The sequence below is a fragment of the Spermophilus citellus genome (assembly GCF_964194105.1).
Source record: "Spermophilus citellus genome assembly, chromosome: 11".
Taxonomy (NCBI): Eukaryota; Metazoa; Chordata; class Mammalia; order Rodentia; family Sciuridae; genus Spermophilus; species Spermophilus citellus.
The window spans coordinates 73,723,809-73,738,319 of record NC_138192.1 but is presented as its reverse complement, the minus strand read 5'-3'; the positions used below and the strand labels follow the sequence as shown (position 1 = coordinate 73,738,319).

Below are 14,511 nucleotides of genomic sequence, written 5' to 3'. Positions count from 1 at the left end.
CAAGAGAAGACTAATCTTCTAAACAAAAATCAAAACAAAATAAAATAATCAAAATGGCAGCAAATCACAACACATATCCATAATAACACTGAATATAAATGGTCTCAACTTCCCAATTAAAAGACATAGATTAGCAGAATGGAACAAAAAACAAGATTCAACTATACACTATTTGCGAGAGGTGTTCATCTCATAGGCAAAGATATTCACAGCTGAAGGCAAAAGGATGGAAAAAATATTCTACACAAATGGAGTCCATAAACAAGCTAGAATAGTTACTCTCATATCTGACAAAGCTGAATTCCAAATAAAAACTAATCAGAAGTGACAAAGAAGGCTATTACATCCTGGTAAAGGGAACAATCTAACAAGAAAATAAAACAGTAGCAAATATATATACTGTCAGGTCGATGGAGATGGCTAAGGAACAAAGCACCAAGCAATCCGGGAGACACAGAAACACCAATCAGATGCTGACAAAATCACCTGTCAATCAGTGGGGTCTCCTGACCAATCCTGGATCTTAGCCAGCCTCCCACCAACAACAACTCCAGTAGGACATGGGACTCTAAAAACCCCTTTTCCTGTCCCAAGCCCTCCTTTCCTGCTCTAAGCCCAATAAAAATTCCAGTCCAGTAGAGCCCCAGTGTGCTTCTCCTCAGACCCACCCTGTTGGTCTAAGGGTCTTGCCTGGGAGCAAAATCTCAATAAAGCCTCATTCAGCAGCCATTTTAAATCTGCCTCCTTTTGGTCACCACTGTCTGACCTTACATGTACCTCAAATATCAATGCATCCAGTTACATTATTAAAAAAAAAAAATACTCCTTGACTTTAAATCCTAGATAGACCCAAAAAATAATAATAGGTGATTTCAACACACCCTTATCACCAGAAGACGGGTCATCAAAGCATAAAATCAATAAAAATATATGCAACATAAAAAATACTATAAATCAAAATACCTAATAGACTCCTATAGAATATTTCATCCCAAAATAGTTTAATTTCCCCTTCTTCTCAGCAGCTCATAGACTCTTTCACAAAATAGACCATATTCTAGGTTATAGGTCTTAGAAAATACACCACCCTCAAAAAAATCAGTATAATTCCATGCATCCTAGTAAACCATAATGGAATGAAATGAAAAATCCACAACAAGAAAGATAATAGAAATCACATAAAAAGATGGAGATTAAACATTACTCTTTTAAATAAACAATGGATAAAAGGAATGAGAAATATAATCAAAAAATCACAGAAACAACAAATGAAAATAAAGGAATAACATCAAAATCTCTGGGATAGTATTAAAGCAATACTTTAATACTAATAATAGAGGAAAATTCATTGCAAAATTGAGTGCCTACAGTAAATAAAGAGAGAATGAGAGATTCCAAATAAATAAGCTATGCTCTACCTCAAGAACTGAAAAAAGAAGAAAAAGCCAGGCATGGTGGCACATGCCTGTAATCCCATTGGCTTGGGAGGCTGAGGCAGGAGGATCACAAATTCAAAGCAAGCCTCAGCCTCAGCAATTTAGCAAGGCCTTACAAAGCTTAGCAAAACCCTGCCTCAAAATTTTAAAAATTTTAAAAGGGTTGGGAATGTGGCTCAGAAGTTAAGTGCCCTTCAGTTCTATCCCTGGTATACCCCCCCCCAAAAAAAAAAAAAAAAAAACTACTCCAAAGTATCAGTAGGAGACAGAAAATAATAAAGATCAGAGCCAAAATTAATGAAATTGAGAATGAACAAACAATACACAGTATCAATAGAACCAAGAGTTGGTTCTTCAAAAAGGTAAATAAGATTGATAAACCCTTAGCCAAACTAACCAAAAGAGAGAAGACCAAAATCAACAAAATTAGAGATAAAAAAATGAGATATTACCACATACATTTCTGAAAATCAGATGATCATTAGAAACTATTTTAAAAATTTATACTCCAATAAACTGCAAAATCTAGAAGGCACTGACAAATTTCTAACAAATAACCTGCCCAAATTGCACCAGGAAAATAGAGAAAACCTAAACAGTAGCTGGGGTAATAGCTCAGCAGCAGAGCACTTGTCTAGCATGTGAGGCACTGGGTTCGATCCTTAACACCACATAAAAATAAATAAATAAAGGCATGCTGTCCATCCACAACTACAAAAAAAAAAAAAAGCCCTGAACAGGCCAATATCAAGTAATAAAACAAACAGCATTTAAAAGCCTACCAATAAAGAAAAGCTCAGAACCAGCTGGATTCTCAACGGAGTTCTACCATACCTTTAAAGAAGAACTAACACTAGTCTTTCTCAAATTATTCCATGAAAATGAAAGGTAGAACAACTCCCAAACACATTCTATGAAGCCAGGGTAACTCTAATACTAAAATCAGACAAAGAAACATCTAGGAAAGAAAACTACAGACCAGTATCCCTGATGAATACAGAAGCAAATTTCTTAATAAAACATTAGCAAACTGCATTCAAAAACACATTAAGAAGATAATACACCATGATCAAATGGGCTTCATCCCAAGTATGCAAGATGGGTTCAACATATGCAAATGAACAAATGTAATTCACCACTTAAATAGAAATGAGAATAAGAATATGATCATTTCAATAGATACAGAAAAGGCCTTTGATAAAAGGCAGTAATGATTCATGTTAAAACCACTGGAGAAACTAGGGATAAAAGGAAATTACCTTAACATTATAAAGGTTATATATGACAAACCTAAAGTCAACATCACACTGAACAGAGAAAACTGAAAGCTATTCTTCTAAAAACAGGAACAAGACAAGGATGTCCACTCTCACCACTTCTATTCATTATAGTTCTTGAAACTCTAGCCAGAGCAATCAGGCAAGAGAAGGAAATTAAAGGAATACAAATAGAAAACAAAGAGCTCAAACTATCTCTGTTTTCTGATGACATGATCCAATATCTAGAACACCCCAAAAAAAATTCCACCAGAAGACTTCTAGTGCTAACAAATGAATTTAGCAAAGTAGCAGGATACAACATTAGCCCTCATAAATCAGTAGCTTTTTTTTAATACTCCAACAGCAATTCAGCTGAGGAAGAAATTAGAAAACCATTTATTTCAAAATAACCTCAAAAAGAATAAAATACCTGGGAATTAATCTAACAAAAAATGTGAAAGAGGGGTTGGGGTTGTGGCTCAGTGGTAGAGCATTCGCCTAGCATATGAAAGGTGCTTGGTTCAATCCTCAGCACCACATAAAAATAAATAAGTAAAATAAAGGTATTGTGTCCAAATACAACTAAAAAAAATTTTTTTTTAAATGTGAAGAACCTCTACAACAAAACCTATAGAACACTGAAGAAAGAAATTGAAGAAGACCTCAGAAGATGGAAGAGTCTTGGGTAGGCAAAATTAATATGTCAAAATGGTTACACTACCAAAAGCACACATATATATAATATATATACAATAATATAATATATACATATATTATATACATATAGTATATATATATATATATTATATATATACAAATATACACATTCAATGCAATCGCCACCAAAATACTAATGACATTCTTCACAAAACTAGAAAAAAATCTAAAATTCATTCAGAAGAATACAGACCCAGAATAGTCAAAACAATTCTGAACAAGAAAAACAATGTAGGAGGCATCACAATACCTGATCTCAAATTATACTACAGAGCTACAATCACAAAAATAGCATGATATTAGCATCAAAACAGACATGAAGACCAACAGAATAGAATAGGAGATACAGAGACAAACCCACATACTTACAGCTATCTGATACTTAACAAAGGTTCCATAAATACACTGGAGAAAAGGTAGCCTTTTTAACAAATCGTGCTGGGAAAACCGGATATCCATATGTAGAAGAATAACATCAAACACCTACCTTTCAGCTTGCACAAAAGTCAAATCAAATGGCTCAAAGACTTAGGAATTATTCCAGAAAACCTTGTGACTGCTAGAAGAAAATTCCATTACACAGGTGGACAGGTACCAACTTTCTCAACAATACCCTTACAGCTTAAGCAATAAAAACAAAAATTAAGTGGGTGCCATCAAATTAAGAATCTTCTGCACAGCAAAAAGAAGGCCTACAGAATGGAAAAAAAAAAAAAAAATCTTTGCCAGTACTCCTCTGATAAGTGTGTGTGTGTGTGTATCCAGAGTATATATCTAGAATGTTAAAAACTAAAAAAAAAAACTCAATACCAAAAAAAAACATAACCCAATCAATAAATGAGCAAAAGAACTATACAGAAATTTTTCAAAAGAAGAAACACAAATGGCAGACAAATACATGAAAAAATGCCCAACATCTCTAATAATCAGGGAAATGCAAATCAAAACTAGACTAAGGGACTAGGGTTGTAGCTCAGTGGTAGAGTGCCCAGCATGTGTGAGGCACTGGGTTCAATCCTCAGCACCACATAGAAATAATCGAACAAAATAAAGGCATTGTGTCCATCTAAAACTTAAAAAAAAAAAAAAATTAAAAACTAGACTAAGATTTCATTTCACTCCATCAGAATGGCAATTATCAAGAGCAGGAAAAGCAATAAATGCTCATGAGGATGTGGGAGGGAAAGGTACACTTGCACATTGTTGGTGGGACTTCAGACTAGTACAATCTAGAAAGCAATATGGAGATTTCTTTAAAAAAAAAAAAAAAAACTAGAACAGAACCACCATATGACCCAGCTATCCCACTCCTCGGTATTTATCCAAAAGAACTAAAATCAGCATAATATAGCAATATAGCCACTTCCATGTTTATAGCAGCACAATTCACAATAGCCAAATTATGGATCAACTCAGATGCCCATCATAGATGAATGGATCAAGTAAATGTGGTATACATACATAATAGTGTTTTTTATATTTTTTTTTAGTTGTAGGCAGACATAATATCTTTATTTTATTTATATGTTTTCATGTGGTGCTGAGGATTGAACCCACACATGCAAGGCAAACGCTCTACCAACTCAGCTATAACCCCAACCCACAACAGTGTTTTTTTTTTTCTCAGCATAAGAAAAATGAAATGATGGCATCGCCAATAAATGGCTAGAAATGGAGAAAATATGTTAAGTGCCATAAGTCAGACTCAGAAAATCAAAATGTTTTCTCTCATGTGGAAGTTAAAACAAAACAATGGGGAAAAAAAGTAACTGGGGAGGGAATCAGATATCATAAAAACATATGGGAGTTCAGTGGAGTAGGAGGAGAACAAGAGGGAGGGAGGGAAAAAGGGAATGGGGAAGAAATAAGGAATGAATTTAACAAAATCATATTATTTGTCAAACAACAAGTGCTGGCGAGGATGTGGAGAAAAGGGTACACTTGTACATCGCTGGTGGGACTGCAAATTGGTGCGGCCAATTTGGAAAGCAGTTTGGAGATTCCTGGGAAAGATGGGAATGGAACCACCATTTGACCCTGCTATTGCCCTTCTCAGACTATTCCCTGAAGACCTTAAAAGAGCATGCTACGGGGCTGGGGATGTGGCTCAAGCGGTAGCGCGCTCGCCTGGCATGCGTGCGGCCCGGGTTCGATCCTCAGCACCACATACCAACAAAGATGTTGTGTCCGCCAAGAACTAAAAAATAAATATTAAAAAAAAAATTTCTCTCTCTCTCTCTCTCTCTCTCTCTCTCTCTCCTCTCTCACTCTCTCTTTAAAAAAAAAAAGAATATCTCGCTCCCCTTCTTTAAAAAAAAAAGAGCATGCTACAGGGATACTGCCACATCGATGTTCATAGCAGCACAATTCACAATAGCTAGACTGTGGAACCAACCCAGATGCCCTTCAATAGATGAATGGATAAAAAAAATGTGGCATCTATACACAATGGAGTACTATGCAGCAATAAAAAATGACAAAATCATAGAATTTGCAGGGAAATGGATGGCACTAGAGCAGATTATGCTTAGTGAAGCTAGCCAATCCCTAAAAAACAAATACCAAATGTCTTCTTTGATATAATGAGAGCAACTATGAACAGAGCAGGGAGGAAGAGCAGGAAGAAAAGATTAACATTAAACAGAGACATGAGATGGGAGGGAAAGGGAGAGAAAAGGGAAATTGCATGGAAATGAAGGGAGACCCTCATTGCTATACAAAATTACATATAAGAGGTTGTGAGGGGAATGGGAAAATAAACAAGGAGAGAAATGAATTACAGTAGATGGGGTAGAGAGAGAAGATGGGAGGGGAGGGGAGGGGGGATAGTAGGGGATAGGAAAGGTAGCAGGATACAATAATTACTAATAGGGCATTATGTAAAATTGTGGATGTGTAACCGACACGATTCTGCAATCTGCATTTGGGGTAAAATTGGGGGTTCATAACCCACTTCAATCTAATGTATGAAATATGATATGTCAAGAGCTTTGTAATGTTGTGAACAACCAATAAAAAAAAAAGAAAAAAAAATCATATTATTTGTACCAAAGTGAATTTCACTTTAGGTATATGTAGAAAGTACCAATTAAAAATAAAGAAAGAAGTAAAAGGAAATCAGTAGAGTGGAAAGGCAGACTAAAGGAAGTGAGGAGGGGAGGAAATGGGAAGGGAGATGGAAGTTGAAATCAAATTCCTTGCACACGTATGATTTTGTCAAAATGAACCCAAATACTATGTATAATTATAATGCTCTAATAAAGTATTTTTAAATATTCTATTACATCTTAACACTATGATACCAAGTAGTTAACTGCTCCAAGAAGTCAAGACAGTATTTGATGTCTATAAAGTTTGCAGTAACTGAAAGTTGCCACTAGATGGAGATTTTCCAACTTATTTGTTCCCATCAGAAAATAAAATTAATAAAATTCTAAAACTGTGTCATGCTCTAGTCAATATGCTTTTATTAGGCTGTTATTAAAAGTGATGCTCCACCAACTGAAATACCTGGATACTATTACTTTTTTAACTAGAACTTAATGTTTTTAAGACTCAAATAGTATTCAGGGCAATCGCACAGACATAATTTAATCACATGAAATTTCCTTTTATGTTGCTTATTCCTTTAGTTTCATATTTTATAGGGGAGAATATGAACAGAGAAATACATTTTAAACTTTAAATAACCTTCTAGTTTTCATTTCTAAAACTTGTCAGCACTATTTCTAAAAAGCTCTGGAAATTCTTGCTTACAAAATAAGTATAGCGAGTGGTTAATGAAATCAGACAGATTTCAAATTCAACTTTCACTGATAGCTATGTGAACTTGACAAGTTGTCTTACCTCTGAAAGAAAGGCATGATGGTACATACTTCATATGAAATACTGTAAAGATTAGAAGAGAATATATGTAAAGTGTCAAGTACAATGCCTGGTATAGTGTGGGTGCTGCTCAAGAGAAAGTTTGTTTTAGGATCTAGATGCTCCTTTCACAAAGAAATTACTCTCTGAGATATTGTCAGGACAATATAAGTCTGTTTTCTCACTGCCCTCTTAACTTCTTAGGTTAAGGGAACCACAGCACATTATAATCTGGGCCTTCAGAGCTGAAATATTAACTACTGCATGGAAATAATGGTTTTTCATTATCAGAAATTATCCCAGTTTCACAATCCAAATTTGTCCTAAACACAGTTGTCAGAATAATCTTCCTAAAATAGTGATCTCTTCATATCAGTATCACGTCAAACCACCTTCCTGAATCATCGTCTTCCATTGGTATGCAGGATACTGCATTCTTCTGATTTTTCTTCTATCCCTCTCCCATAAATATTTGTTTGTATGTTTGTTTGGGGGTACTGGGGATTGAACTCAAGGGCACTCATCCACTGAGCCACACCCCCAGCCCTATTTTTGTGTTTTATTTAGAGACAGGATCACACTGAGTTGCTTTAATGCCACTCTTTTGCTGAGGCTGGCTTTGAACTCCTATCCTCCTGCCTCAGCCTCCTAAGCCAATGGGATTAGAGGCCTGCACACTGCTCCCAGCTCTCTCTGATATTTAAATGTCATTTTTTCTTTAGAGTTCATGTCTCTTCTTTTCCTACTTGATCTCATCCCATTCCCTAGTGATAAATATCATCTATATATCAATGAATCTAGAATTTATAAACAATCCAGACTTATCTTTCGAGCTTGAGACTTACAATGGTCACTTCATAATTTCCACTTGAATGTTTCACAGGCTTCTCAAACTTAACCTATCTAAAATTAATTTGAACCTCTCTAAACTTTCTTTTCTAACGGTCTCTTCTACTTCTACAAACATTACCCCACACAGTTACTCAAAAGTTTCTCTTCCTCAACAATAACATACAACCCATCACACCAAGTTTATTGATCCTACCTCCAAATTATAACTTTTCAAAAGAAATCAAATCTCAATGTTTATATTCAAGTTTATGTTTAACATTTCATGTTTAGACTATTACCAGGCATCTTTTTAATTTAATTTTTTTTAAAGAGAGAAGGAGAGAGGGAGAGAGAGAGAATTTTTTTTAATATTTATTTTTTAGTTATCGGCGGACACAACATCTTTGTTTGTATGTGGTGCTGAGGATCGACCCGGGCCGCACGCATGCCAGGCGAGCACGCTACCGCTTGAGCCACATCCCCAGCCCACCAGGCATCTTTTAAGTAAATAATAATTATATATATATTTGGGGAGCTACAATGTGATATTTGGATATATGTGTACACTATAGAAATATTACATCAGCCTAATTAACATATCTAACATCTCAGATACATTTTTGTACTGAAAACATATAAAAATCTATTTGTTTAGAAAATCTGAAACACACATAATTACTAACTATGGTCCCATGCTGTGCAAAAGATCTCAAAAATTTATTCCTCTGGTCTAGTTGAATCTTTGTACCCTTTGGTAAAAATCCCCCCATTCCCCACTCCCTTACATCCAGCCTCTGGTAACCACCATTTTACTCTCCACTTTTGTTAAGTCTTACTTAGATTACACATATAAATGAGATGGATTTATCGTAGCATCTTAATTGGTCAGTTACTCCTAATGTTCCTGCTTCCCACTGCTCTTTTCTCCCAACCCCACCTTCACCAGCAATCAGAATAACTTTTTAAGTATAAATTTGATCACAGTGAACCCCTACTTAAAAATCTTCACAGGCGCCAGGGAAGGGTGATACATGTCTATAATCCCAGTAACAGGAGGCTGAGGCAGGAGGATCACAAGTTTGAGACTAGCCTCAGCAACATAGCAAGACCCTCCCGTAAAATAAAAAATAAAGGGGCTGGGGTTGTAGCTCAATGGATGAGCAATTGCCTCCCATGTGTGATGCACTGGATTCAATTCTCAGCAGCACATTAAAAAATAAATAAATAAATAAATAAATAAATTGTGTCCATCTACAACTAAAAAAAAAATTAAATTAAAAGGGCTAGGGATGTAACTTAATGGTAAAGTGACCCTTTTGATCCCCATATTAAAAAAACAAAAAAGAAAGAAATCTTCAGAGGCTAGGGTGTGGGTTAGTGGTAGAGCACTTGTGCATCCTGCTTAAGACCCTGGATTTAATCCCAGCACCAAAAAAAAAAAAACAAAAAAAAAAAAACACAGGCTTCCCTTTAAAATTAAATCAAAGACTCTTATTTCATTTTTATGTGGTACTGAGGATCGAACCCAGTGCCTCACATGTGCTAGGTAAGCACTCTACCACTGAGCCACAATCCCAGCCCCAAATCAAAGACTCTTCAACATGATCTACAAGGACCAAAATAATAACCTGGTCCTTGCCTATCCATCACTGTTTTATCTAATCTGTAGTTCCAGATTATATAGCTCCTTATATGAATCAATCATTTTCCTACTAAAGGTAGGCTATTCTATTCTACCTTCCCCACTACCACCGCTAACCTCACTTATTTTCACAAAGCTGGATCTGCCATTTTCTTTCCTCAGAAAGGCTTTGTCTAACTCTCAGACCTAACCCATTTCTCTATCTCATAGCAACCTGTTATTTTCCTATAGAAGTACATATAAAAGTAAAGCAGTGGGCGGGGTTGGGGCTTAGTGGTAGAGTAAGCTTGCATAGCAAGTGTGAAGCACTGGGTTCATTCCCTGGCACCACATAAAAATAAACAAATAAAATAAAGGTATTGTGTCCATCTACAACTTAAAAAAAAAAAAGTAAAGCTGTGTTTTTTACTTAAGGTCTACCTCCCCGTAAAACTGCTTCACAAAAACAAGATCCATGTCTATTAATACCAAAAATTTAAGCATCTAGAAGTATATAATATAGAATCACATTCAATAAATATTTTTTTAGAATGAACAAACCAAATTCACAGTGTTTTATAAATGCTACAGTGGAGATTAAATGAGGTACTATGAAAACACTGTGAATAGAATCACAACTCTGACTAATGAGCAGATTACCTAGCAGCTGGGTCTTATGAGTAGAATTTCTGAAAAGCTAGCACCAGTGGTACTTCATTCTGGCTAGAATCACTATCAGGTCCCACTGCATATGAAACACATCAAAATCTCTAATAATGGGTCTTAGGCATTTGTATTTTTTTAAGCTTCCCAGACAATTCTAATGCAAGAAAAGCACTAGGCAAAGGAAAAAAAATAAGCGAACATATTGCCATAAAGGGGAACTAGCTTGACCAAAAGCACAGGAATCAAGAAAGGACATTGCATAATAGAATACTATTCAACCAAAAAAAAAAAAATAGGAGGTGATATAAGATTAATTATAAAGATAAATTGAGGGCTGGGGTTATGGCTCAGGGGTAGAGCACTCGCCTAGTATGCGTGAGGCACTGGGTTCGATCCTCAGCACCACAAAAAAATAAAATAAAAAAGGTATTGTGTCCACCTACAACTTAAAAATAAATGTTTTAAAAAAAGGTAAACTGAGGGTAAATTATGGAAGATCTTAAATGACTCTTTAGGACATTACACTCTAGACAAATGAGAACCTGAAAGACTTTTAAGCAAATGAGAGATATGCAGAGCTTAGAAAAATAACTTTAATATTGGGATGAATAACAGTAGGAAGACTCTAGAGGCAGGAAACAAGGTAAGAAATTATCTTAATAACCTAAATTTTTAAAATATAAAAACAAAAAAGAAGTAGAGGGAGATACATCTGAAAGGAAAGAATGAATTCATGGTATATGCCTATAAGTTGAACACAGCTAGTACAGCAAGGGGAGGTTTCTAGACCAAACAACTCCATCAAAGGACATGAAGGACACAAAAGGAACTACAGTGTGGAAAAAATGGTTTTAAAAAGTTAATGGGGGTGGGGACCGCGACGGATATAACTCAGTGATAGAGCACCTGTTTAGCTTGCATGTGGCACAGGATTCAATCCCTACTAACACCAAAAAAAAAAAAAAAAAAAAGTTAATTGGGATCTGAGAAAATTCACGTACCTATTAGGAAAACTACACGAATAACCTAACCTATTAGAAATTTGAATCTAATTAGACTGTTGCAAAGTTGTGAGACTTTTATATTTAGAAAGTAGCTGAACTCCTGGGAGAAAAATATAAATCTTCTTGAAGGAAAACACACATTTAAAAGATAGATAAAAAGAGCTTCATAATTACCTATAAGGAAGAACAGGCTTTTCTGTCCCATTTGCTTTTGTTTTGTTTTGAAAGGATAGAAAACTGAGAAGTTCAAATAGTTTTAAATGGGTTGACCAAATCACACAAGTAGAAAGAGGCAAAACCAAGACTAGAACCAAGGGGTTTTAAAATATTTCCTCTATGAAATCTTGTCCAGCATGCTACTAATACAGGCTAACAAGCTGGACTTCATGGGATCATATATCAAATATTTAGTCAAGTCTTTATTTTAATAGGATTAGAAGACTTCATTTTTCTGAACTACTCAAGAATTCTGGGGGGGCTGGGGATGTGGCTCAAGTGGTAGTGCGCTCGCCTGGCATGCGTGCGGCCCGGGTTGGAACCTCAGCACCACATACAAACAAAGATGTTGTGTTCGCCCGCCGAGAACTAAAATAAATAAATATTTAAAAAAAAAAAAAAAGAATTCTGGGGACCCGTCAAACCAGTGACTTATTATATATCAACAACTGGAAGTTGTGTAAAATTTATTTTGTGCCTGGAATCTGAATATTGTAAATTTTACCAAGGAGTATCCTTACCCTTTGAAAGATAAGCAGCATTAGACAGCTGATAATAAGTAAAAAGAAATAATAAAAGTGAATGTAGAGACTTACAAAGTTTCAAAGACTATTCAAAATAGGGGCAGGCTGAGAAGATCAGATAATATAAATTAATTTCAACCTAAGAATAAAAATTACTGTCTCAAGTCAACTTTCACAAAGCTGAATTCAACTTGAAACAGAATTAAACCCTGTACATTATATGCAAATAAACATGCCATTTTTTTCACAAATCTTTTTCTTATACAGTTATTTTTAAAACAAATACAGAAATTACCAAAAATATTTCCAACATACCCTAATTTTACAATGTGATAAGAGCCCCCACATTGGCTGTGCACAGGCCTCAAGTTCAGCAGCAAAGGCAGCATAGTAGGTCTGAGACTCAAATTCCACATGCTCATTCAGTTCTCGCTTGTTTAAGTTCATACCTTACAAAAATTAAAGCATACATAGGTCTCATCAAACAGAAGCAAGAATTCAGGTTAAAAAGCAAGTAAAACATTTCCTAGTACCCAACACAAGTTGACACACACAATTACATAAATTGCATAATACATACAGAAATAAATTACTTAAAATGAAATAATCTAGAACTTTAAAATTTTTTCACAAACTATGTTTTCTTGGACAACACTTTGTGAATGTCTCATATAACAAATGGGTATCTTTAAATAAGGAAGAATCTTAACTGATGCTAGTTGAAATTTTTATGGAAGACTAGATTTCACATTTCTAGATTAATGGTTTGAGATGCTAAAAAAAAAATTACACTCTTGGGCGAGGGTGTGGCTCAGTGGTAGAGGAATTGTCTAGCATATAGAAGGCCTTGGATTCGATCCTTAGCACCACAAAAAAAAAAAAGTTTCCTTTTTAATTGTTTCCTTTTTAATAATTCAACACTTTTTCTTAACTCCCTGGTGTTTTTATGAATTTATAAAAGTTCTTATAAATAACAATTAAAATAATAAGACATTTCAATTGTTAAATACTATTTAATAGTTTAGCATGAGACATTTGTGAAACAAAAAAAAAAATTAACAAAAAGATTAAATTCATACCTTGAAAGAAAGATACAAAGTTCATCCACGTAACTAACAAACCATGGTCCTCCAAAAATCTCTTAGCCACACTTTGATGAGACAGAATATTAATAAAATCACTAACAAGAGGCCAATAAGTGTTATTCTTCAGTAATGCTTCTCCACAGTTCACCACCACATGTAAACTATTTTCTTCATCTAAAAAAGACACACACAGCCCCAAAATAAATAACTTTAAAAAAAATTGCCAATGATACAGAATGTTACACATCTTAGAATCAGAAGCATCTAAATTCAAATCCCAGCCTACCATTTAGTACCTATATAGCTCTAAGTGTATTGGACTCTCTGAACCAACTTCCTCATTTGTAAAATGGGAAAAAATATATATTTTAAAAGATTAAATGAGATGTTAACATAAAGAACTTGGTACATTTTTATAGTAATTATTATTGCATATTGAGCTAACCATATGCTCATAAAATATTTTTTATTCTAATAATATTTTCAGTCCTTATCAATAAGATTTTTATCCCTAGATTAATCTCATTCTACCTTAATAATCAAATCTAAATGATTCAAGTGATACATATTTGCTTTCTTCTAGTCAAGGAATACATAAATACAACTTTGTTAACAAACAATCTTTCAAAGATAAAAGACCAAAAAATTTGTAAACCTCTCAAGTCTTTAAAAAAAAATCCTCAAACTTTAAATACATTGTTGCGGTGGGAAACAACTAGACTGCACAAAAATCTTTATCATTAAAATTTATTAGCACTATAAAACATACTAATACACATCAGACACAGAAGGCTCAAGAATAGTTATCTATTTCCTAGTCCACAAAATGAGGAATATGTTTTTTTTTTTATTTCTGTTTGTGCTAACTATTCTTTTTGTCATAAGTATAAAATCTAAATCAAAAGTGCATGAACTAATGAAATATCAATAAATACATTTTAAGAGGTATTATAGAAACTGGATCACATGTTTTTGAGAGGCAATAAGTATGGGGGAGGGGAGAAAACCTTATAGCAGAAAAATCATAAAAGCCTAGATGTATTTTACACTCAGTTTGCGTCACAACGACCTTTACATTCTAACTTTAAGGAACTGAAACTGGAATTCACATATGACAATATACAGATATAGTACATACAAAAAAGATGAGATAAAACTCCAGTCAAAGAAACTATCCTGAAAACGTATTGTCCAAATTTAAAAGACTGAAGAAAGAACAATGCATTTCTGTGTTTCAAGTTAAAATATGATGTTTAAGGTACATATTTTTATTTGTTTGCTTTTGTTT

General features: G+C 34.5%; 1 protein-coding gene across 5 annotated transcripts in view; it reads right to left on the bottom strand.

Moving 5' to 3' along the window:
• UBR3 (ubiquitin protein ligase E3 component n-recognin 3) overlaps nucleotides 1-14,511 on the bottom strand; it is a 225,100-nt gene that overhangs the window by 149,864 nt on the left and 60,725 nt on the right. For all 5 annotated transcript variants that reach the window (XM_081261280.1, XM_081261279.1, XM_081261282.1 and 2 more), the window contains exons 9-10: nucleotides 13,218-13,397; nucleotides 12,454-12,587 (exon numbers count right to left, since the gene is read on the bottom strand). In XM_081261280.1, coding sequence (XP_081117406.1) covers nucleotides 12,454-12,587; nucleotides 13,218-13,397 — 314 coding nt within the window. The remainder of the gene's footprint in view (nucleotides 1-12,453; nucleotides 12,588-13,217; nucleotides 13,398-14,511) is intronic.